The sequence below is a fragment of the Papio anubis genome, chromosome 6 (genome assembly GCF_008728515.1).
Source record: "Papio anubis isolate 15944 chromosome 6, Panubis1.0, whole genome shotgun sequence".
In the NCBI taxonomy this organism is placed as follows: Eukaryota; Metazoa; Chordata; class Mammalia; order Primates; family Cercopithecidae; genus Papio; species Papio anubis.
The window spans coordinates 28,115,278-28,137,644 of NC_044981.1; the positions used below are offsets into that span (position 1 = coordinate 28,115,278).

General features: G+C 43.6%; 2 protein-coding genes across 7 annotated transcripts in view; one reads left to right on the forward strand and one right to left on the reverse strand.

Moving 5' to 3' along the window:
• The window catches only part of ZSCAN12 (zinc finger and SCAN domain containing 12), a 61,024-nt gene that overhangs the window by 7,612 nt on the left and 31,045 nt on the right, over positions 1-22,367 (reverse strand). For 2 of the 3 annotated variants that reach the window (XM_021937061.2, XM_021937063.2), the window contains exon 8: positions 9,079-10,893. The gene's annotated coding sequence lies outside the window, so the exon portion shown is untranslated. The remainder of the gene's footprint in view (positions 1-9,078; positions 10,894-22,367) is intronic. The other variant, XM_021937062.2, reaches the window with a different exon arrangement.
• On the forward strand, positions 765-21,751 carry ZKSCAN3 (zinc finger with KRAB and SCAN domains 3). 4 transcript variants are annotated; one of them, XM_021937067.2, is made up of 7 exons: positions 765-1,030; positions 1,669-1,851; positions 14,718-15,181; positions 16,501-16,648; positions 18,324-18,406; positions 18,710-18,833; positions 20,430-21,751. In XM_021937067.2, the coding sequence occupies exons 3-7, from the start codon at positions 14,780-14,782 to the stop codon at positions 21,287-21,289; spliced, it is 1,617 nt and encodes a 538-aa protein (XP_021792759.1). In that variant the 5' UTR covers positions 765-1,030; positions 1,669-1,851; positions 14,718-14,779; the 3' UTR covers positions 21,290-21,751. The 4 variants fall into 4 exon arrangements, with proteins under 4 accessions (XP_021792759.1, XP_021792757.1, XP_021792758.1 ...); XM_021937065.2 differs by lacking the exons at positions 765-1,030; positions 1,669-1,851 and adding an exon at positions 4,641-5,329; XM_021937066.2 differs by lacking the exons at positions 765-1,030; positions 1,669-1,851 and adding an exon at positions 4,641-5,223.

Genomic DNA, 22,367 nt, shown 5'->3' on the forward strand with positions numbered 1-22,367 from the left:
TCAGCATTGGACATGTGCAGGACTAGAGGGCAAATAAGCTTTCTGAGTAGGTGGCCCACATGTTCCTGTCATCCATCTCAACCGCACTAGCACCTATCTTTGAGCTCATCCTTGTGACTATAGGAGTGTGTGATAATTGTGTTTGGTGGAGTTTCCTTATGACTAATTGACAGAGGAGGAAAAATACTGAGTTTGGATTTTTTGGGTTAAGTATCATGGTATGTTAGTAAAGGCTGAAAATGGATGGTGGCTATCTTAGAATTCCTCTCTGATGTGATCCTGGCATTAGTAGTCAAGGGAATTCCATCCAATGGGCAGAGTTTTGAATGGTACATCTAGTTAGGTGCAGTTAGTTATCTATATGGCTACAGGTAAAAATATATATAGTACATTTAGGGTAATGATGAATGTCATGTCTGGTTTTTAGGGAACTAGAAGAAAAAAGATTGGGCCAGACATGGTGGCTAACACCTGTAATCCCAGGACTTTGGAAGGCCAAGGCAGGTGGATCACTTGAGGTCAGGAACTCCAGATCAGCCTGGTCAACATGGTGAAACCAGTTCTCTACTAAAACTACAAAAAAAAGAGAGAAAAAATTAGCCAGGCATGGTGGCATGTGCCTGTAGTCCCAGCTACATAGGGGGCTGAGGCAAAAGAACTGCTTGAACCTAGGAGGCGGTGGTTGCGGTGAGCTGAGATTGCACCACTGTACTCCAACCCGGGCAACACAGTGAAACTGTGTCTCAAAAAAAAAAAAAAAGAAAGAAAGAAAAAGAAAAAAGAAAGAAAGGAAAGAAAAATGATTGGAAGATTGAAAACAAAGAGGTCTGGGAAAGAGTCATGTGGATGGACCTATAAGAGTGGGAAGAAAGTCCAAAGATCTCTGTTGTACACATTAAAATCCATTATAGAACATTCACCATGGAAAAGGCAATGAACAAATAAGCAGACAGAATGACCTTGCTGGTTTATATTAACCAGCCTCCATCATTAGCTACCCCAGTGCTGGCAGGATGGACTCATGAACAAGGTAAACATAGCAGCAGAGATGGAGGCTATCTATGCCTAACAGCATGGTCTCTCCCCGCTCAGTGGCGCCTGGCTATAACTGAATGTCCAACTTACTTGCAACAAAAATTAATATTGAGTATTGATACGGTAACACATCATGAAGGGACCAATCCCATCAGTGGCAACTGATTCATCTTGAATCACTAGAATTAACAAATATTCTGGTGTGGGTTTGCCTCTTCTGCTCACAGGACTCAGCTAGTACTATTATCCAAGAACATACAGAATCACTGATCCACTGACATAGGATCTGGCATAACTTCACATAGGTTCAAAGAAGGTGTAGCAGTGAGCACATGACCATGGGATCCACTGGTTCTATCACACGCTTAGCCACCAGGAGCATGCTGGCCAGATAGAGCATAGCTTTGAAAGCATAGCTAAAGTGCCAACTTACATATGATACCCTGAAACAATGGGGTGTCATCCTCCAGAGCAAAGTATAAACACCCTAAAACAATAATTATTATATAGTGTTTGTTTCCTAGTATGCAAGTATACATGCCTGGGAACAAAGTATAAGTAGCTCTGAATTCCCTCACTCCTAGTGATCCACATAGGGAAAGATGTGCTTTCTGTGTACCCTCTTGATTCTAGGCTCTGTGAGTCCAAAAGTCTTTGTTCCTAGAAGAACATTTTCACCATGACAAATACGGAGTCCCTGTAAACGGAAAGGTAGGGCTGCCACACAGATTTTTTCGCCTCCTTTTTCTGACATCAGCAGACAAGAAGAGGAGTCACCACCCTGGCAGAAGTTGATGGTTCCGATATCAAGAGAAGGTAAGGCTGCTGTTACACAGTGGGGACAGGGAAAAGTGGTTTGTCACTCATGTTATCCATTAGGTTGTCTCTTGCTTCTTGCTTCTCCTCAGTACAATCTTTTTATTTTTATTTTTATTTTTATTTATTTTTATTTATTTATTTTTTAGACTGAGTCTCACTCTGTGTCTCCCAGGCTGGAATGCAGTATGCAGTGGCATGATCTCAGCTCACTACAACCTCTGCCTCCCAGGCTCAAGCAATTCTCATGCCTCAGCCTCCTGAGTAGCTGGGATTACAGGCACCCGCCACCACACCTGGCTAATTTTTGTGGTTTTAGTAGAGATGGGGTTTCACTGTGTTGTCCAGGCTAGTCTTGAACTCCTGACCTCAAATGATTCACCTGCCTCAGACTCCCAAAGTGCTGGGATTATAGGTGTGAGCCATGGCACTCAGCCTCCTCGGTACAATCTTTATTATTAAATGGACAAGTGCAACAGCCACAATCTGAAAGGAACATAGTTACCAGAGTGTTTTGGTCACCTACCAGGTAAACTACCTAAATGATCACAGATGATAGTAAAGGATGAGGGGAATCTAGAATGGATAGTAGAGGAGAGAGACAGTAAATATCCTTTATGACTTTAAGATATGCTACAACACTAGAAACTGTAAATCTTTTTACTAATCTATTCTTATAAATTTCCTCAGGAAGAAAGGAAATTATAAATATTCCTCTGGAATAGTTAATTCCGTTTCTTACTATACCAAACAAGCAGGAGAGTAGGTAGCTGATGTCTCTTAATTGAGCCTGTCTCTGGGAATTTTCCTTGGTCAAAAAGTTGCCTCACAGAAGGTTACATTCCTTCCACCTCATGCCCCTTACATCAAGGCAAAGCAATTCTTAAGGACTGTCCCATCCCTTGAGCTCCTGAGAGGATCAGCTGGAGCCTCTCTTGTAACTGCACCACAGCTCAACTACTCTGCCTAGCCCTATTTCTTTAACTTCTCTTGAGTGTTATTCCTGAAAGCACAACTCACTAAAATTCTTGCTTAAAAATCCCAGAGTAACCTTATGTCTGATACCCTCTATTGTTCACTCCACCTCAGCCAATCTGGCTCTCTTGCTGTTTCCTCTACCAGGAACACTCTTCCTTAGATATGCAGAGGGCTAACTCCTTCATCTCCTTCAGATCTTGGCCAAAATGTCACCAGACTTACACCATCTTATTTATATTGAAGTTAGCCCCCTCTCATGCCAGGACTTCTCATCTCTCTACCCTGATTTTCTTCTTTTTCTTCCTCTCCTTTCCCTTTTTAAAATCACAGTGCTTATCAACTTCCATTCCAGTTTATGTATTTATTTATTCTGCTTAATTCTTTTCTTTGTTTTTGTTTATTTTATTTATTTATTTATTTATTTTTGATTCAGTCTCCCTTGGAACATTAGCTGTATGAGAACAGGGGTCTTTACCTTTTATTGCCCTTGTTATATCCTGAGCATCTGAAACTATGTCTGGCCTAGACTAGTCAACATTTTTGTTTATGTACAAGAGCTCCTACAGGGTAAGTCCGTTGAAGCTGCTGGGCCAATGTGTGTATCATTTTCAGGTTTACCATATATTTCAACTTTACTATATAATTCAAAATTGCTTTTTTAGATGAGTGTACCAATTTATAGTCCCAGCAACTATGTATGAGAATCTCAAAATTTTCACATTCTTGTCAGTGTTGGTATAAAATGATTTACAATTTGCCTTTATTTAATTGCTAATGATTAACTATATATGCTTATGTTTATTGGTCATTCAAGATTCCTCTCTGGGAATTGCCTGTGCATATTTTTTGCCTTTTTTTTTTTTTTCTACATGATTGTTGACTTCTTCTCTCTTACTCATTTGGAGATGTTAATTATATATTCAGTGGACTGATCCTTTGTTGATGGTATGTGTTGCAAATATCTTCTCCCAACCTTTTAATTTAACTGTCTTTTCCATTAGTTTCTAGTATCTTTTGATATAGTTTTAATTTTTAATGAGGTCAAATTTATTTATTGTTTTCCTTATAGTTTGTATGTTTGTGCAGTTTAAAAGAAATCTTGCTTTACTTGAGCTCATAAAAAATGATTCTATAGAAGCAAACTTGTGAATAGAAAAAAGAGCAATGATTCTAAATTTTCTTTTAAAAGTCTGAAAGTTTGCTTACTGGACTTGATTTTTTGTGCAACATATAAAGTAGAAACCCAATTTTATTTTTTTTCCATTTAGATATCCAAATATTACAGTACTATTTGTCAAGTAGCTCCTTTCTTCCTCACCGATTTGTAATGCAATTTCCGTCATATATCAAGCAGCCACACATACATGTTTGTTGCTCAGTCCTCAGTTCTGTTTCACTGGTCTATTTGTCTGTAGTTGTACAAATACTATATTGTCTTAGCTGCTATGAATTTATAATAAATTATATAGGGCAAGTTTCTGCAGCTCCTTCATTTGTTTTAAAAATGGATTCATCACTCTTTAATTATTCCATATAAATTTAAAATCAACTAGTCAAGTTCCACCGAGCATAATTGGAATCTTGATTTGCTTTGTACTGAATTTGTGTATTATTTTAGGAAGGAATTATATCTTTATGATATTGAGTTCTCATATATATAGACATGGTATATATTTCACATACTTATCCTTAATGAATAAAGTTTCTAATGTATCTTTTGTGTATTCAGGTATCTTTTGTGTTTCTTTGCTTCTGTGATAGCTGTCTTTTAAAAATTATATTTTTATAATTTTGATGAAGAATGTGATTGTGAACATGAATTTTAAAAAGTTCAGCCACCTTGCTAAACTCTCTTATTAATCATCGTAATTTGAGTGTTAGATTATCTTGGATTTTCTATGTAAACCACGCAGCATACTCCTTAAAATTCATGTATTTAGAATTCATATTTTAATTAGGCAATGCAATCAACTCTAAAATTAAAAGTACATTTAAAACATGTACCCTAACACTTTCCTTCTCACTCTTGTCCCCCTTTTCATTCAGTTTCTGACCGTTCACCTCTCATAGGTAACCACGATTATTAATTTTCCGATTTTTCCAGAGCTTCTTTGTGCCACACAGGCAAGCATAGTTTAGATTCTTTTTACTCTCTTCTATTCGCAAATATAGCAAATTATGGAAAGAGTTCTGCACCTTGCCTTTCTCCCTTAGTTATAGCTGGAAAAATAAAAAAATGAAAAGCCTCTTTAATAGCAAAAGGGGAGGGGAAACGAAATGTCGAGCTAGCAAACGACAGAGTCTATCAGGGAGGTGGCTAGAGAGGCCCGGAAGTGGCTTCTGTGCCCCGCCTTGCGGGTGGTTTGCTAGTTTCGAGCACTTTGTGAGTATGGGGTGAGTAGCGGACGCCAGTTGGGCGTCCGCCTTCCACTGTGGGGTTAAATCTCATCCCGCGGCTCTCCTCCTGTCGGTCCTGCAGTTTTTTTGTCCCCTGGTAGAGGTGCGTTTGCAGGGGGGTGTGTGTGTGTGTGTGTGAATTTGTGGAGAGAGGCCCTTCCCTCCCCAATTCCTGCAGCCTCGGCTCCCAAGGACGGAGACCCCTGCGAGAAGCCGTGGGGGAGGGAGGGGCGCTCTGCGTCTGAACGAAATGGTGCTCGGCGTTCCCTCGTAGAGCCCAATATGAGTGTCCCTTGTTTAGAGCCGTTACCGAGTGTCTGGGTCGGTTCTTGAGGGTGTCTGGAGACAGGATGCATGGGTCACATAGACAAGCCTCGAAAATGGGAGCCGTTACATTTTTGCACTGCCTGGTAACAAGGTCAGTTTCAAGGTCTTTAAATTATTGTGTGGTACTGGCCAAGAGCCGGAACGTTGGAGTCAGATTACCTGATTCGAATCCTGCCTCTGCCACTTATTGGCTGTGTGACTTTTCACTAGTTCCTAACCTCTCTCTGCCTCATTTTACTATTTTGCAAAATGGGGATAATATTCCTTAACTCACTGGGTTGTTGTGAGGATTGAATGCATTAATATGTGTAAGGTGCAGAGTAAGCATGATTTAAAGATTTGCTTTTATTAGTAGTACCATTATTATTTATAACTATGATGACACATTATCTTTAATTACTGGTTTTTGTACGGTTGCTTTCAATTTTAGTGTCATTCATCAATTCACTTTGTAATGGATTATTTCTATATTTTAGGAGGGAAAAATAAGATACTCTGAAAAAGAGCCTATCCCAAAGCAAAGACCAAAACTGGTTTGTGTTGTACGTTGTGATACTCAAACTCCCAAAGGCTTTAAGATTCGGGGGTACCTTTTCCTTGGCTGGAGAGTAGGAGGAACAATAGAAGTTTGTAATAGTGAAAAAGGACGAGGACCCCTGGTTTTAGCAAAAATCTGGTGTCCTGCTTAGTGCTGGAGATGCACCAGTTTTTGAGCTTCCAGGAACGCCCTAGCCTGAAACTGGCTTCATACTAACACCCTTCATTTCAACCCAACTTCGACAGGGTTAACTCTCTTTTCTAGACTTGTAACTCTTTTCTGTTAATGAGAAACTTTCCTTTCCTTATCGTCAGTATATTTACTGATTTGATAAATAATTTGGGTTTGCAACCAATTTCCCAATCTTGTGCCTTCCCACTGTGATCAGTTTGGCTCAGATCCAAGTAGGGTCCAGGTAGTGAAACCTAAATGGAGTTTGTGGAATAAATGATATAAATGTATCAGTGTTGTTTACCTGCCATAGACTTCCTCCCTTTCCCACCGTGGACACCCTCCTCATTCCACTTGGGCTCCAGATTCACTCTGGGTTGGGCTATGGCTCTCTCTTGCCTTCTTTGACCCTACCTTAATGCTTTTTGACTGTATTATTCAGGAAGGAAGGAAGTTAGGACTTTGTTCAATTTTCTAAAATTTTGGAGAGAAATTTAAACACATTTAATTGTAGAGAGAATGTTACAGTGAACACCAATATAACCATGACTCGGCTTCAGCCATCATCTTCTGGTCATTTTCATTCTTCTTTTCCCTCCTTTCCCCTGTCTTTCCTTCCCTTCTCCTCCTCCTTCCCTTCTGTCTTCCTCCTTCCCTTTTACTTGTTCCCTCTTTCCCTCTCTCCTTTTTTTCCCTCTCCCTCCTTTGTCTTCCTTTCCCTCCCTCCCTCTCCCCCTCTTTCTTTATTTCTTTTTTTTTCCTCATTACATCCCTCCTCTCTTTCATTTTATAACAAATTGCAGATGGAAACATTTTAATTCACTCACAAGTACAAGTACTTCAGTGTCAATTTCTTATATATAAGGACTTTTATCTTGATATAATCATAGTATCATCACACGCAACAAAATTGACTAATTCCTTGATATCATTATCTTGATTTTCAAATAATTGTCTCAAATATTTTTACAGTTTTTTTTTTTTTTTACAGTCTTTTTACAGTTGTTTTCAGTGGGGTCCAAATATGGTTCACCATTTGCATTTATTTGATAAGTCTGTTCAGTCTCCTAATCTATTGACTGTTCCCATTCCCTCCCACTCCGTTTGGTAAAAATACCATTTATTTGTTGAGGAACTTGAACCTTCTGTTTTATAAAATGCCTCACATTCTGGATTTGGTCGATTGCTTCTTTTTAGTATCTTTAACTTATTAGATCTCAAACTCAGCTGCACATTAGAATCACCTAGAAAGTTTTAAAAGTTATTGATGCTGAGTCCCACCCCCAGAGAGTGATTTAATTGATTTTTTTTTTTTCATTGCTATCTCCACCTCCCAGGCTCAAGTGATTCTCATGCCACAGCCTCCCAAGTAGCTGGGATTACAGGTGTGTACCACCACGCCCAGCTAATTTTTGTATTTTCAGTAGAGACAGGGTTTCGTCATATTGGCCAGACTGTTCTTGAACTCCTGACTCCAGGCAATCTGCCTCAGCCTCCCAAAGTGCTGGGATTACAGGTGTGAGCCACTGCACCCAGCCTGATTGATCTTGATTGTACCCAAGGCATTAGGAGTTTTAAAAGTTCCCTAGTGATTCTAATATGTAACAAAGTTTGAAAGCCTTTAATATAATTTTTTCCTATATTTTGCCTGTACACTGGTATTTGGATCTAAAGACTAGATTAGATTTAGGGTCACTTATTTTGGTATTATTAGCTCATGTAGCAGTGCCCCAGATCTCTTGTGGCAGCTTATTAGGAGGAAGTGTTTTCTGGTACTTTTCATTTGTAACAATCAATGGGTTCTCTCAGTTTCCTAATTTCCTTCTATTCCCTACCATCCTTTGAACTATAGAGAGTTGGCCTGAGGAATAGAGGTTCAGGATACAGATTTGGAATTGTTTTTCCCTTTGTAACCTCTACCAGCCTTACTTTTTTTTTTGAGACAGTCTTGCTCTGTTGCCAGGCTGGAGTGCAATGGCACGATCTTGGCTCACTGCAACCTCTGCCTCCCAGGTTCAAGCAATTCTGCTGCCTCAGCCTCCCAAGTAGCTGGGACTACAGGTGCCTGCCACCACGCATGCCCAGCTAATTTTTGTATTTTTAGTGGAGACGGGGTTTCACCATGTTGGCCAGGATGGTCTCGATCTCTTGACTTTGTGATGCGCCCACCTTGGCCTCGCAAAGTGTTGGGATTACAGGCGTGAGCCACCGCGCCCGGCGCAGCCTTACATTTTCTAGCCTCTCCATTCCACTGAGTAAAGACAGACTTACTGACATCTGAGTCCAGTCAAATAATTTTTGCAGTCACTCACTTCTAGTTTAAAATCTAGTCCCAGCTGGTTCACAGGAATCTCAGGTTTCCCTTCCCTCTTAGATCAGGCCCAGGTCTCATGGCTTCTGGGATAGGCTGTCTTTCAGAATATCTTACTTTTCCCTCCTAAAATATAGAAATCATCCATTACAAAGTAATGACTCTGAGGAAACCTGGTGGCTGGTGCTATTGTTTCTAGAGAATACCATACTGAGGAAGGAGTAGATTAGGAAGCAAGAAAATCAGTTTGATTTGGGGCATATTGAATTGGATTTGTTTGCAAGATTTCCATATAGGACTATCTGGGAGGCAGCTCAGGATAGGCATCAGGAGTCTACAGCCTAGAAATAGAAGTTAAAACCTTGCAAGTGATTAAACATAGCTCTGGGGAAGACTGTGGATAGAGAAAAGAAAAGGTCAAGAACAGAACCACCAGGCCTACTCTTATTTAAAAAAAGAAAGACCAGTGAATTATACTATTAGCCAATATGTATATGGTACTTACCACTGTCATGCCAAGTGTCAGGTTCCAGCCCATACTGAGGTCCGAGGGGAGTTGTTGGATAGGTGGCAGATAGTTGAAAGAACACTTGGGGCTGTAGACAGGTAAAATATGATTTTAGTCAGCAGCAGCTGCTGCAGCTCTCACACTGTCTGCCTCTGTCTCGGGTGCCTCCTCCGACCACAGCCCTTCTCAGCAACCGGCTCTGTGGCTTCTGCCGCTCCCACACTTACAGCTGTACTCCTTGGCACACTTGTTAATTCCTGGCTCCCCTCTGTCGGTCTGCAAGACAGCCAGTTCTCTCTTCCAAAGTCAGCAGTTTTTCCCTCTCTCTCTGGGCATGAGTCCTATGTACAGTGTCAGCAGGGCAGTTATACCATTTACACACAATAGTGGCTGTGAGCCAAGTATGAGCTTACACAAACAGGTTATATAACAAGTGGAGTGGTGCGCCTGCGTTCGAGACTCGCTGAGTCACACTGGCCTGCATATCTGCCTCAGCCTGTTCTTGACCAAAGCACATCCATTTTTACCTTACACTCCACCCCCTTGGCCGAGGGAGACATAAGTTTTTAGGTACACAGGCCCAATATATAGGTTTGGCACGCAGGCCTGACATATACACTTTCGGCACCCAGGGCTGATACATACACACAGGCTTGACACGTAAGTCTGACACATAGGCTCTGGGCACACAGGCCCAGTGTATACATAGAGGCTTGACACATAAGCTGTAGGCACTCGGGCCACAGTAGTAATACAGGGAGCAATAATTTCAGGTTATAGTAGGCAACCACCCCATGGTGATGTTACCCCGATGTTGCTTTATATATTAAGCCAGGTTTTTTGCTTCCCTACCTTTAGGGGCATTGGGGCAGGCAACAACAGGTTACCGTTTGTCCCCATACCTGGTTAGAGGAAGTCATCCTTTCTCCCATAGGTCTGGCCACATGGCCTGGCCCTACATGGGTCAGTGACTAACCACTTCTGTAACTTCTAGGTAGTTAGCCACAAGGTTAAGCCTTGATAAACTGCCCAGCTATTGGTGCAGATTACCATAGGTGTCACCTTCTTGGTGATCATCATTTACATTGCCCTGAGTTCAGCTTATTAGCTACTTTGTCCACACCTGGTATCAAACCGTAGGGTGTCAGTACTAGGCTGGGCTTCAACAGCAGTCCAGGCAGCAGTAGCACCCTGGCTAGACCTATCTGTGTACCACGCCCTATTGGGAATGCAGGGATGCCCTTCCTTAAAAGATGAAGGCTCAGGGTCTAGGGGTGCCTCAGGTCCCATAGCCTTATCTTGCATTAGGATAGTAGGTACTAAGACTTCTTGTAATTGTGCTGCTAAGGGACTTGACTTAGCATACTTTGCTGTTCCGTGTAGGCTTAGGCACCCCACTTTGCAAAAGTGGATGTCTGTGCCATCCCAGTGTGCAGGTTGTTACCTATGAGCATACCTACCCTACTGTTGGGTAAGTCATGCACACAACGACTGTAGCCCGTCCTGCCAGGCTGTCATGAGTCTAAAGGGCAGCATATGCAGTTACTAACTCCTCTGTCAAGGAATACCGGAGCTCAGCTCCCTTTCAAAGTTGGGATGAAAAGTCTACTGGCATTCTAAAGAGCTCTGTGCAATGCCATAAGCCCCAGTCAAAAATATCTGTGGTCACATGCACATCAAGTTTAAATGGGTGCCCCTGATCAGCTACCCATAGGGCTTGTGCCTGCTGAATAGCCTGTTTGGCTGCCAGGAAGGTGGTTTCAGCCGCATCATCCCAATTCCAGGCAAGAGGCTGCGTTGCTGCTTCTAAATCTGCAAGAGAATCAGAGGTTAATATAATAACATCATTAATAAGATCATGACATATGTTGGGGCTATGCATATATCCCTGCAGCAACACTGTGAAAGTCCATCATCATCCTCCCATGAAGGCAAAGTGTTCCTGGCTCTCTGGAGCAATGTCCATTAAGAGGAATGCATTGGCCAAGTCCACCACACAGTGGCACCATCCCAGTTCTGTTGTCAGGTGGTCTATCAAATCCATGATAGATGGCACAGCTGCCAAGCCGTGCAAAACATCCACCCCAGCCTGTCCTCAGGCATGGGAGAGACATACACAGTGCATAAGCGGGGAGCCAAGCGGCCGATGCCAAGGTCCGAAGGTACAGGTTTCACTTTCACTGACCAGCTTTCATAACTGTCAATAAATGCAGCTCTGCCCGGAAACTGATTCAGGTTTAGGGACCAGTAGATTGCCGAGTCCACATATGGCGTTTGGTTGTCCGTTGTCCCCCTAAGTCCGGCAGCTTGGCCAGTTCCCAATCAAACAGGAAAGGCTTTACATTTCTGCCTGACTGCAGCAGGTAATCTTTGAGCTGGAACGCTCCGGTGGGACCGAGTCACCCAGCAATGTCCTTTTCACGAATGACTTGCACAAGTCTGTATACGACTGCCATCTACTGACAGTTTCTGGTATTTCACTGGCATCAGTCCACACTGTAATTAAAGAAGCCAGCTTTTCCATCTCAGAGGCGGAGCAGGAAATGGATCAGCTCCTTTGTCCCAGAGAGAGAGAATTCAGGCAGGGAGGGGCTCCCCCAGATGCTACTGGCACTGCTTACATAACTCCCGCAACTCAGTGGGGGTACAAACACTATATGAAATGTGCTTCACTATGGTAGGGGGTCTCTAGGCCCACCCTTGGGGCCCAGTGGCTGTTCATGCTCTATTTTCTGGCAGACCACTGGGTGAGCCTGTAATGGAGGTTCTTCCTCCTCCCTGCGTTGCGTCCAGCAGAGACTGGGCATGCACTTCTTGCAGCACAGTCACAAATGCCCATCTGACTCTGTTGGCAAAGGCACACTCCTCAGTGCTGTGCACTTCCAGGTGCTTCAGCTCCTTCTCCACACTTGTGGAGGGCCTGTCCAGTGTCGCCCATGTTTCCACCAGAGCCCATCCTCGCACCACGGCTGCCACTGGGTGCCACAGCTCATGCTGTGGCTGCATAGCCGGCCCGGGAGCCTGGGAGCTGGAGACCCACTCACCTCATCCTGCCCACTATGCCAAATGTCAGGTTCAAGCCCCAGCTGAGGTCTGAGGGGAGTAGGTGGATGGGGGGGCAGGGAGCTGGAAGAACACTCGAGAGACAGCAGGTAGATGGGACATGGCTTTACTCAGCAGCTCTTTCACAGTGTCAGTGCTGCATTTATACACCTCACAACAGTGTCTTAGAGCCAGTTGATGAGCCTCCCCAGGTTATGGCTACATAACTGTGATTGTATAATGCACGGAATTGTGTGCCTGCGCTCCAATCCCACTGAGTCATGCAGGATGTTTACCTCGGCCTATGCCTGCCTGGCTGCAGCACAGCCATGTTCCTTATGTCCTCATACCAGGCACTGTTATACGGACGTTATACACTCACTTAATGCTTACAATGGCCCTATCTACTATCACTATCCCTATTACAGATAAGGAAAGGGAGGCACAGAGCTAGTAGGTAGTAAAACCAGGATGATGACGACCTCAGGAAACCTGGGTTCAGAACACTTAACCAGATTATGATGGGAGGTGAGAAGAACCAGGAAGGAGGAAAGCAGGAGAAAGGAAGGTTCTTGAAACAAAGGACAAGTGAGTTTCTGGAAGTGGGCAGTATCCTCAGCCCAGTTGCCTGATAAGAGGCCATGGAAAATGGGAATTGAGGGAAGTCTCTTTGGTTACTTCTGCAGGCGAAATCTTAGTGGTGTTGGCAATTTGCAGCCTACAGTGTGTGGAAGGCTTAGTAGGAGGTGAGGACTAGAATCAGGGACTGAGGGCTTTCTTTCAAGTTCAGTCTTGAAGGGGAAGAAAGAGAGTGGCAGACTGAGGAGGTGGCGAAGACCAGGGGCAGCCTGTGCTCTCTCCAGGGCAAGGGCTTGGTGATGTTTTCAGCTTCCTTGATGTTTCTGAAACTGAAGGGCCTCCAGCCCATGGATCAGAAGAACCTGCAGAAACCCTACTTTCAGCTGACTTTTAATGTGAATATTTTGCCAGTTTTTTGGGCAAGTGTCACATCAGATATAACTGAGGGTCTCACTAGCAGGCAGCCAAGGTTTGTTAATTCAGTCCTATTTCTTTTGGTCCAGGGCCTTCTATCCTTCTTCTTCCCCTCACTGCAGTACCTTGACCACAGATAAGACCTGGTACAGCCATCCTTCATTATCTATGGGGGATTCATTCCAGGATCCCCACTGATACCAAAAGTTGTGGATGCTCGAGACTTACATAAAATGGCATATGGTATTTGCCTATAACCTACACACATCCTCCTGTATACTTTTTTTTTAAAGAGATGGAGTCTCTACACTGTTACCCAGGCTGGAGTACAGCAGCACAATCATAGCTTACTGCATCCTTGAACTCCTGGGCTCTCAGGTGATCCTCCTGCCTCTTCCTCCTGAGTAGCTGGGACTGCAGTAGTGTGGCACCAGGCTCAGCTTCTCTTGTACACTTTAAATCATCTCTAGATTACTTATAAACCAAATACAATATAAATGCTTTGTAAATCCTTGTTATATTGTATTTTTATTTGTATTTTTTAATTGTTGTTTTTGTTATGTTTTTCCCAGATATTTTCCAGCTGTGGTTAATTGAACCTCTTGATGCAGAACCTGCAGATATAGAATCAATTGTATTAGTTTTCTATTGCTGTATAACATTTACCTCAAATTTATCAGCTTAAAACAAAATCTGGGCTGGGTGCAGTGGCTCATGTCTTTAATCCCAGCACTTTGGGAGGCCGAGGCAGATCTTTTGAGGTCAGGAGTTCAAGATCAGCCTGGTGAACATAGTGAAACCCCATCTCTACTAAAAATACAAAAATTAGCTGGGCATGGTGGTACACGCCTATAATCCCAGCTACTTGGGAGGCTGAAGCAGGAGAATCTTTTGAACATGGGAGGTGGAGGTTGCAGTGAGCTGAGATCATGCCACTGCGCTCCAGCCTGGGCGACAGGGCGAGACTCTGTCTCAAAATAAACAAGCAAAAAAAAGAAAAAATCAGCTTGTTTGTTCCAGTTCTCTAGGTCAGAAGGCCAGGCAGGCTCAGCTGAGTTCAGTATTAGGGTCTTCCCAGGCCAAAGCCAAAGAGTTGGTAGGGCTGGGCTCTTATCTGGAAGCTCTGAGAGGAATCTACTTATGAGGTCATTGAGGTTGTCGGTAGAATTCAGCTCCTTGGGATCAGTCCAGTCAGTCTGGACTTGCTATCTCATATTGAAAGTCCTGAGGATTAGGGCAGGAAATCGTTAGAGTCGTCTTAGAATTTAGACAACCACAGACCTGCTTGTTAATGGGATAACTCTGAGCAAGTCACTGAGAGGAGCTTCCTAGAGAGACCAGGAAGTGCCCTGGGTCCTCACCAATTTCAGTTTTTTTCCTGATTAGTCCGGGGCTTGGGGATGTCCAGGATCACCCCAGGACATCCTTTGGAACCTTACTGTGGGATTCAGGCTTGGGGTGGTGTAGAGGATTAAGCTGCAGAACCATTGAACGTGGAGAAATTTCTGCAGCAGTTCCCCAGAGATGTCTCTGGGCCCCTGGGCAGGAGAGAAGGGACTACTTGCAAGTTTACTGGTTAATAATTATTTCCCACCTTTCAGGAATCTTCTGCAGAAATAGCGCTGGAAGCTAGAGTGAGGCCTGAGTACTGCCTTGGCCCAGGATGGCTAGAGAATTAAGTGAAAGCACAGCCCTGGATGCTCAGTCTACAGAAGACAAGATGGAGCTTCTGGTCATAAAGGTGGAGGAAGAAGAGGCCGGTTTTCCCAGTAGCCCAGATCTGGGCTCTGAGGGCTCCCGCGAGCGCTTCCGAGGCTTCCGATACCCGGAGGCTGCAGGTCCCCGCGAGGCGCTGAGCCGGCTCCGAGAGCTCTGCCGACAGTGGCTGCAGCCTGAGATGCACAGCAAGGAGCAGATCCTGGAGCTGCTGGTGCTGGAGCAGTTCCTGACCATCCTGCCTGGGAAACTGCAGAGCTGGGTGCGGGAGCAGCATCCAGAGAGCGGGGAGGAGGTGGTGGTGCTGTTGGAGTATTTGGAGAGGCAACTGGATGAGCCGGCGCCGCAGGTAGAAAGAACTTAGTATCTGAGCGCTGTGGTCTGTTTCCTCCTGAAATCTCAACATCGGAGTGAGGGGCATTCCTTTAAGATCCAGGAGTTCTCCATCTCTTTTTGTACCGTGAACCTCCTTGGCAGTAAGGTGAAGTCCCCGGACTCCTTCTCAGAATACTTTTTTTCAAATACATAAACCATTAAGGGTTACAAAAGAACACAATCATATCAACATACAGTTAGTAAAGTATTAAATTTGTATTAAAGTCATATATGTGTTTTTTTAAATTAGTACACTAAATAAGACCTAGGGACAGGGCTTATAACTGTGATAAGTATCTATTTGCCTGGTTGTAATGTGATGTAAAAACATCTACAGGTTCTATTGGTGACAAAGTCCTGGGTACTGCTTATGCTACTTTGATTTGTTGCTTCCATTCATAATTGAAGGAAATACTAACTTTCTCTTAAAGACCAGTTAAAAATAAGATTAGTTTTTGTCCTGTTCAAGTTCATGGACTCCGTGGGAAGGAGTTCATGGACCACTGGTTATGAACCTATGGTAGAAAATGGGCCTACTTTTACCTCCATGTTCTTCCCTGTTTTATGAGACTGTGTCCTCTTTGCATCATCCTGTGTCCCTGTGCACACACCCTCAGAGGACCTGTGTGGCCAGAGCCTTCTAAATGGTGAGCTGGATACCAAGGTTCTTGACTCGGGTCTATTGCACCCAAGCCCTGTAACGGTGGAAAGTCAGTGCAAGTCTCTTACCTTCGTTCTTTATAAAGGATGTGGGAAATTCTGAGCTGCACATGAGAAAGTAACTTCAAAACTGTAATTTTATAATACTGTAAATGTCTGGAAGTAAACCTGCATTTAATGAGGACATATCATATGCCAGGCCATGTTAGGTGATTTCACATACTGTGATGTTATTTGGGTCCCCCAAATGCTGTAAACTAGAGATTGTAATCCCCTTTTCAGATAATAAAAAGTATCAATATTCTCTGAGAATTTTGCACCAGTTTCCAATGGGTTTTCATAAAACACAAATGTATATATGAAGTAGCATAGAGTAATGGTAAGAACATGTGCTTTGGCATCATTCTACCTGAGCTCCCATCCTAGCATTGCCATTTGTTAGCTGCTTAAACTGGCTATGCCTTCATTTCCCTATCAGTAAAATGAGTATAATAATACCTCCCTTATAAGATTGTTGTTTTCTGTGTTAAATGAGTTAACATTTATAATGATCTTGGAAATAGTGCCAGCCACCTAGGTAATTCTATGGAAGTGTTTGATGAATAAATGAAAATAAGAACAAATGATTTCTAGGTTTCAGGTGTTGACCAGGGGCAAGAACTGCTCTGTTGCAAGATGGCATTGTTGACACCAGCCCCAGAGTCACAAAGTAGCCAATTTCAGCTAATGAAGGCTCTGCTCAAGCATGAATCTCTGGGATGCCAGCCCTTACAAGACAGAGGTAAGGATTATTTTCTAGGCAGTATGAATTCTGCAGACTTCATCCAATTTCATTTAAGGATAGCCAACAAAATTCATGGGTGTATATGCCCATGACAGATCAACTCTCATTTAAGACTGAGACTAAAAGGAGTATTTCCAACATAATGATGGAAAACTTTTTCGACCAAGACTGGACATAGTATATAAGATATTAGTAAAACTTAGGTTTGGAAAGAATTGGTTCTTGTTTGGATTTTGTTTTGTTGTGTTGGTTTTTGTTTTCTTGAGACAGGTCTTGCTGTTTCACCAAGGCTGGAGTGTAGTGGCACGATCTCAGCTCACTGCAGCCTCCACCTCCTGGGCTCAAACGATCCTCTCACCTCAGCCTCCTGAGTAGCTGGGACTATAGGTGTGCACCACCATGCCTGGCTAATTTTTTAAAAAAATTTTTGTGGATATGAGGTCTCACCATGTTGCCCAGGCTGGTCTCAAACTCTTGGGCTCAAGTGATCCTTTTGCCTCGGCCCCCCAAGGTGCTGGGATTATAGGTGTAAGCTACCACATTGTGTATACCAGCTACTTGTCTTTGTTCTTCTTTGTTTAACTTGTAATTATGGAGGCCTCCAGTGTGGTGGCCAGTTAGCTCTGGGGATGGAACGGTCAGTGAGACTGTTCTTGTTCCAGTGGAGCTTACATTTAAGTGGGGAAGATGGCAAATAAACACATTAATAATACAATTCGTATGACAGTGGGAAGTCCTATGCAGAAAATAAACAGAATTTGTAAAGCCAACCAGCCAATCTCATAAATTATAGGACAATTGCAAATTAAAGGGTATAAATCTTCTAAATCCTGGGTCTGTTATTAAAGTAATATGAAATTCACTGCATAGGAAATGGCTGTATGTTCTGAGATGTCCTTTCATGTGTCTTAAACACATGTACAAGTTCCCAAGACACACATCACTGGGATGTTCTAGCCAACATGAGATCTTTATTTTTCAACAGAGGTTCTAGCCTAAACCACCTGTTTTGTGCCCCTTTAAAAATTTGCTTCCTGAAGTTATATAAGGAATATATGAGGAATATACATGCTTCCTGAAGTTATATAAGGAATAATAAGGAAACCTGAAGTTCTTTACTTTCCTGTAAAGCCAGACCCTTACTCTGCTTTTCATAGCCCAGCTTCGTCTGACTCCTCTTAGCTTTTCAAATCCAAAGTGAAAAGCACCTTAACAGCTACTAAGGACATACTCGCCCAAAATCCGATTTTTCCTCCTATATCTAGCAAAATTCAAAGGATCTTCAAATGGAAAACTTTTTTATTTTTATGTTCTTTTTATTTCACAACTGCTAACAAGGATCCTGCCTTTTTGCATTGTTTTCATGTATCTGCAGAGCACAACAGGTATGTTTAGCTATAGGATTGCAGCAGGTAGGGACAAAGAATTTTGGAAAGGAGTACACTCTGTATAAACTTGTTTGGCAGGAATTTATTTATTTAGAGAGACAGGGTCTTAGTTTGTTGCCCAGGCTAGAGTGCAGTGGCCCAGTCACAGCTCATTGCAGCTTCAGACTCCTGGGCTCAATCACGTGAGACAGGAATCTATTAATCCAGTTATTTAACTTAGATTCCACAAGGCAGGGAGGCTGAATGCCAGGGTACATCTCATACAGAGCTTCTTTCCTTCTTAGTTCTCCAGGTCCCTGTGCTTGCCCATGGAGGGTGCTGCAGAGAAGATACAGTGGTAGCTTCTAGGCTTACTCCAGAGTCCCAGGTGAGCTGGAGCCCCTATCCCTCCCCCAGTGCCCCTCACTACTGTTGAGCTTCCTGTGAAGACTCCTTACTCCCCATTCGCCTGTACTCCCATCCTAGATCCTCCATACAGATCTCAAATGGGATCTGCATTTTCTCATCTATCTTGAGGTTATCATTAACTTTATTTAGGTGCCCACTTAAGAGGCTTTTCCTGTTTATTACTAGCTCTTGACAGGGATGGGGATTGGGGGTGCTTCCCAGATCTTCCCTACTCCACCAGTTTGGTCAGCCCCTTCTTCAATAGGATTACCTACTGTTTTAGGGGTTGTTGAAAGTGGAAGATGTGGCCCTGACCGTCACCCCTGAATGGACACAGCAGGATTCATCTCAGGGGAATCTCTGTAGAGATGAAAAGCAGGAGAACCATGGCAGCCTGGTCTCCCTGGGTAAGACTAAAGGACACTAATTTCTGTTAAGGTTTCTTGGCATTCTTTGTGCATTAGAACCTGTTGAGTTGTTGGAAGCTGTTGAGCCCTATTGTGTTTGGATTCACAATCACCATTTCTGAAAACCTGTTACTGACTAGCTCCTTACTCCTTTTTTGTTGTTGTTTTTGAGAGATAGGGTCTTGCTCAGTCACTCGGGATAGAATGCAGTGGAACAATCATGGCTCACTGCAGCCTCAACTTTTTGGGCTAAAGTGATCCTCTTACCACAGCCTCCCAAACCGCTGGGACTAAAGGCATGCACCACCATGCTTGGCTAATTTTTTAATTTTTATTTTTTGTCGAGATGGAATTTTGCCATGTTGCCCAGGCTGGTCTCAAACTCCAGGGCTCAAGCAATCTTCCTGCCTTGGCCCCTCAAAATGCTGGAATTACAGGCATGAGCATGAGCTACTGCACCCAGCCTGCTTATCCCTTCTGACCTTGCTTTCTCCTCTCCCTGCCAGTATTCTAGTTGAGTTAAATGGGTTGAAGACAATACAGTCCCAAGTACAGGTTTGCCTCATAGGAGATGCCCAGTAAATGATGATGTACTCTTTCCTGATCCTATCCCTGACTGAAGAGGAAATGGGCCTTTAGAAAATGGGCCTTGGGACCATAGATTGTGAGAGTTAGAGGTGTTCTTAGACATTGACTATAGACCCTGACCTCAGAGATGAGGGTGCAGAGGCTGAGAAGACTGCCTGACTTGTCTGAGGCCACGTAGCTCATTGGTGGCATAAAATTCACAGCACTGAATCCAGTTCTGTTTGGGGACCCTGCCTCTGCCTGGGATATGAGCCGAGACAACTGTCTTTATTGTTTCATTGATCAGTGCCCAATTTCTGAGTCTCCACTTTCACTGTTTCATTTCTTTCTTTCTTTCTTTTTTTTTTTTTTTTTTTTGAGATTGAGTCTTACTCTGTCACCCAGGCTGGAGTGCAGTGGTGCAATCTTGGCTCACTGCATCCTGTACCTCTCATATTCAAGCTATTCTCCTGCTTCAGCCTCCTGACTAGCTGGGCTTATAGGCACCCACCACCATGCCTGGCTAATTTTTGTTTTTTTAATAGAGATGGGGTTTCACCATGTTGACCAGGCTGGTTTTGAACTCCTGACCTCAAGTGATCTGCCAGCCTCAGCCTCCCAATCGCTGTTTCTCAAAGGTATTTCAGAAATCCTTCCACTTGCTCCATTTAATGTCACTTTCTGTTCAACTCTTTTAGTATCTAATCCTAGATGCATGGCCCTGCCTTGCTATTCTTAGAACTTAGAACGACCACATATATCCCCAGCATAGTCCTGGATCCTCACCATCTTCCACCCACTCCCTCCACTCCCAGTGTGTACCTTTCCAATGGCTCCATTCCCATTCTTAGGTCTCCCTCCTCCCCAGCACTCCTGTTCTCCCCTTTTAGTCCCATTCTTATTCTAGCACTTAAATCCTTATCCCAGGCATTTATAGACCTCTGTAATTCTTGCCTCCCTGGTACTCATCACAGAGCTTCCTTCCATGGCAGGGCATAACCCACAATTGCCGGTTATTTGTTATTTCAGGTGGTGAAAAACAGACTAAGGGCAGGGACTTGCCTCCAGCTGAGAAGCTTCAAGAAAAGGAGCATGGGAAGATATTGTGCCACCTGAGGGAAGACATTGTCCAGATTCCTACATGTGCAGAAGCTGGTGAACAGGAGGGCAGGTTACAAAGAAAGCAGAAAAATGCCACGGGAGGGAGGCGGCACATCTGCCATGAATGTGGAAAGAGTTTTGCTCAAAGCTCAGGCCTGAGTAAACACAGGAGAATCCACACTGGTGAGAAACCCTACGAATGTGAGGAGTGTGGCAAGGCCTTCATTGGGAGCTCTGCCCTCGTCATTCATCAGAGAGTCCACACTGGTGAGAAGCCATATGAGTGTGAAGAATGTGGTAAGGCCTTCAGTCACAGCTCAGACCTTATCAAGCACCAGAGAACCCACACTGGGGAGAAGCCCTATGAGTGTGATGACTGTGGGAAGACCTTCAGCCAGAGCTGCAGCCTCCTTGAACATCACAGAATCCACACTGGGGAGAAGCCGTATCAGTGCAGTATGTGTGGCAAAGCCTTTAGGCGAAGTTCACATCTCCTGAGACATCAGAGGATCCATACTGGGGATAAAAATGTTCAGGAACCTGAGCAGGGAGAGGCCTGGAAAAGTAGGACGGAAAGCCAGTTGGAAAATGTTGAAACTCCCATGTCTTATAAATGTAATGAGTGTGAAAGAAGTTTCACTCAGAATACAGGCCTCATTGAACATCAAAAAATCCACACTGGTGAGAAACCCTATCAGTGTAATGCATGTGGAAAAGCCTTCACCCGAATTTCATACCTTGTTCAACATCAGAGAAGCCATGTAGGGAGAAACATCCTATCACAGTGACCCATGCTATACATGCCAGAGTTGGTGCTCATTTGTCACTGATCTGAAGCCACTCCCCCTGGAGTCTCGACTATAGGAATTGTGGGCTGGGCTTTATTTACCACTACACATTATCAGGTGTTAGAAAATATAGACTGGGTTAGACAAATTATCTTCCAAGTTCTAGAAGGTGTTTGGAATCAAAACATATTTGATAGGAGGCTATGGGAGAGTTGTCTAGAATAGGTAAGACCTGAAATGGTTTGTTCTCTCCCATTGGAATTAAATGGATGTTTAGACTGGCTACTTGCCCTAAACCAGCACTTTGTGGTGTCTGTTGGGTGGATGGTTGTGATTTGGGGGCTGCTTCTCTGACCATTCCTTTGGACTGTAATGAATCCTCCACAGTTGGTCAGATTCACAAAGTCTTATATCCCCCTCTGTGCCTTTTCCACAGGTGCTAATAAATGTTTATTGAATGTACCAGTGAGATTACCTTCATAGATCTGAAAATCTGATGTTATCCAGGTTTCTGAAGAACTTCTCGCCAAGGCCATTTGTGCTTGTGTCCAATTCTCTGACCTAGATTGTGACTCAATCTAGTGCATTTCTTACCAAGTACATAGGCAGAGCAGAGGTGATGGCAGGGTTACTGTGATTGAAAGAATCCATTTTTTTGTTTGTTTGTTTTTGAGACAGAGTCTTGCACTGTCTCCCAGGCTGGAGTGCAGTGGCACGATCTCAGTTTACTACAACCTCCGCCTCCTGGGTTCAAGCGATTCTCCTGCCTCAGCCTCCTGAGTAGCCAGGACTACAGGCGTGTGCCACCACACCTGGCTAATTTTTTATATTTTTGGTAGAGACAGGGTTTCACCATGTTAGCCAGGATAGTCTCGATCTCCTGACCTCGTGATCCTCCTGCCTCAGCCTCCCAAAGTGTTGGCATTATAGGCGTGAGCCACCATGCCCGGCCAAGAATCCATATTTCTTTACCAGACTAGGAATTCTATTCTAGTGCAAATGCCTTAAACAGCTTATCACTAAATCATTATGAATGTGTGCCATCCATGGAATTGCATTTTTTTTTTTTAATATGAGG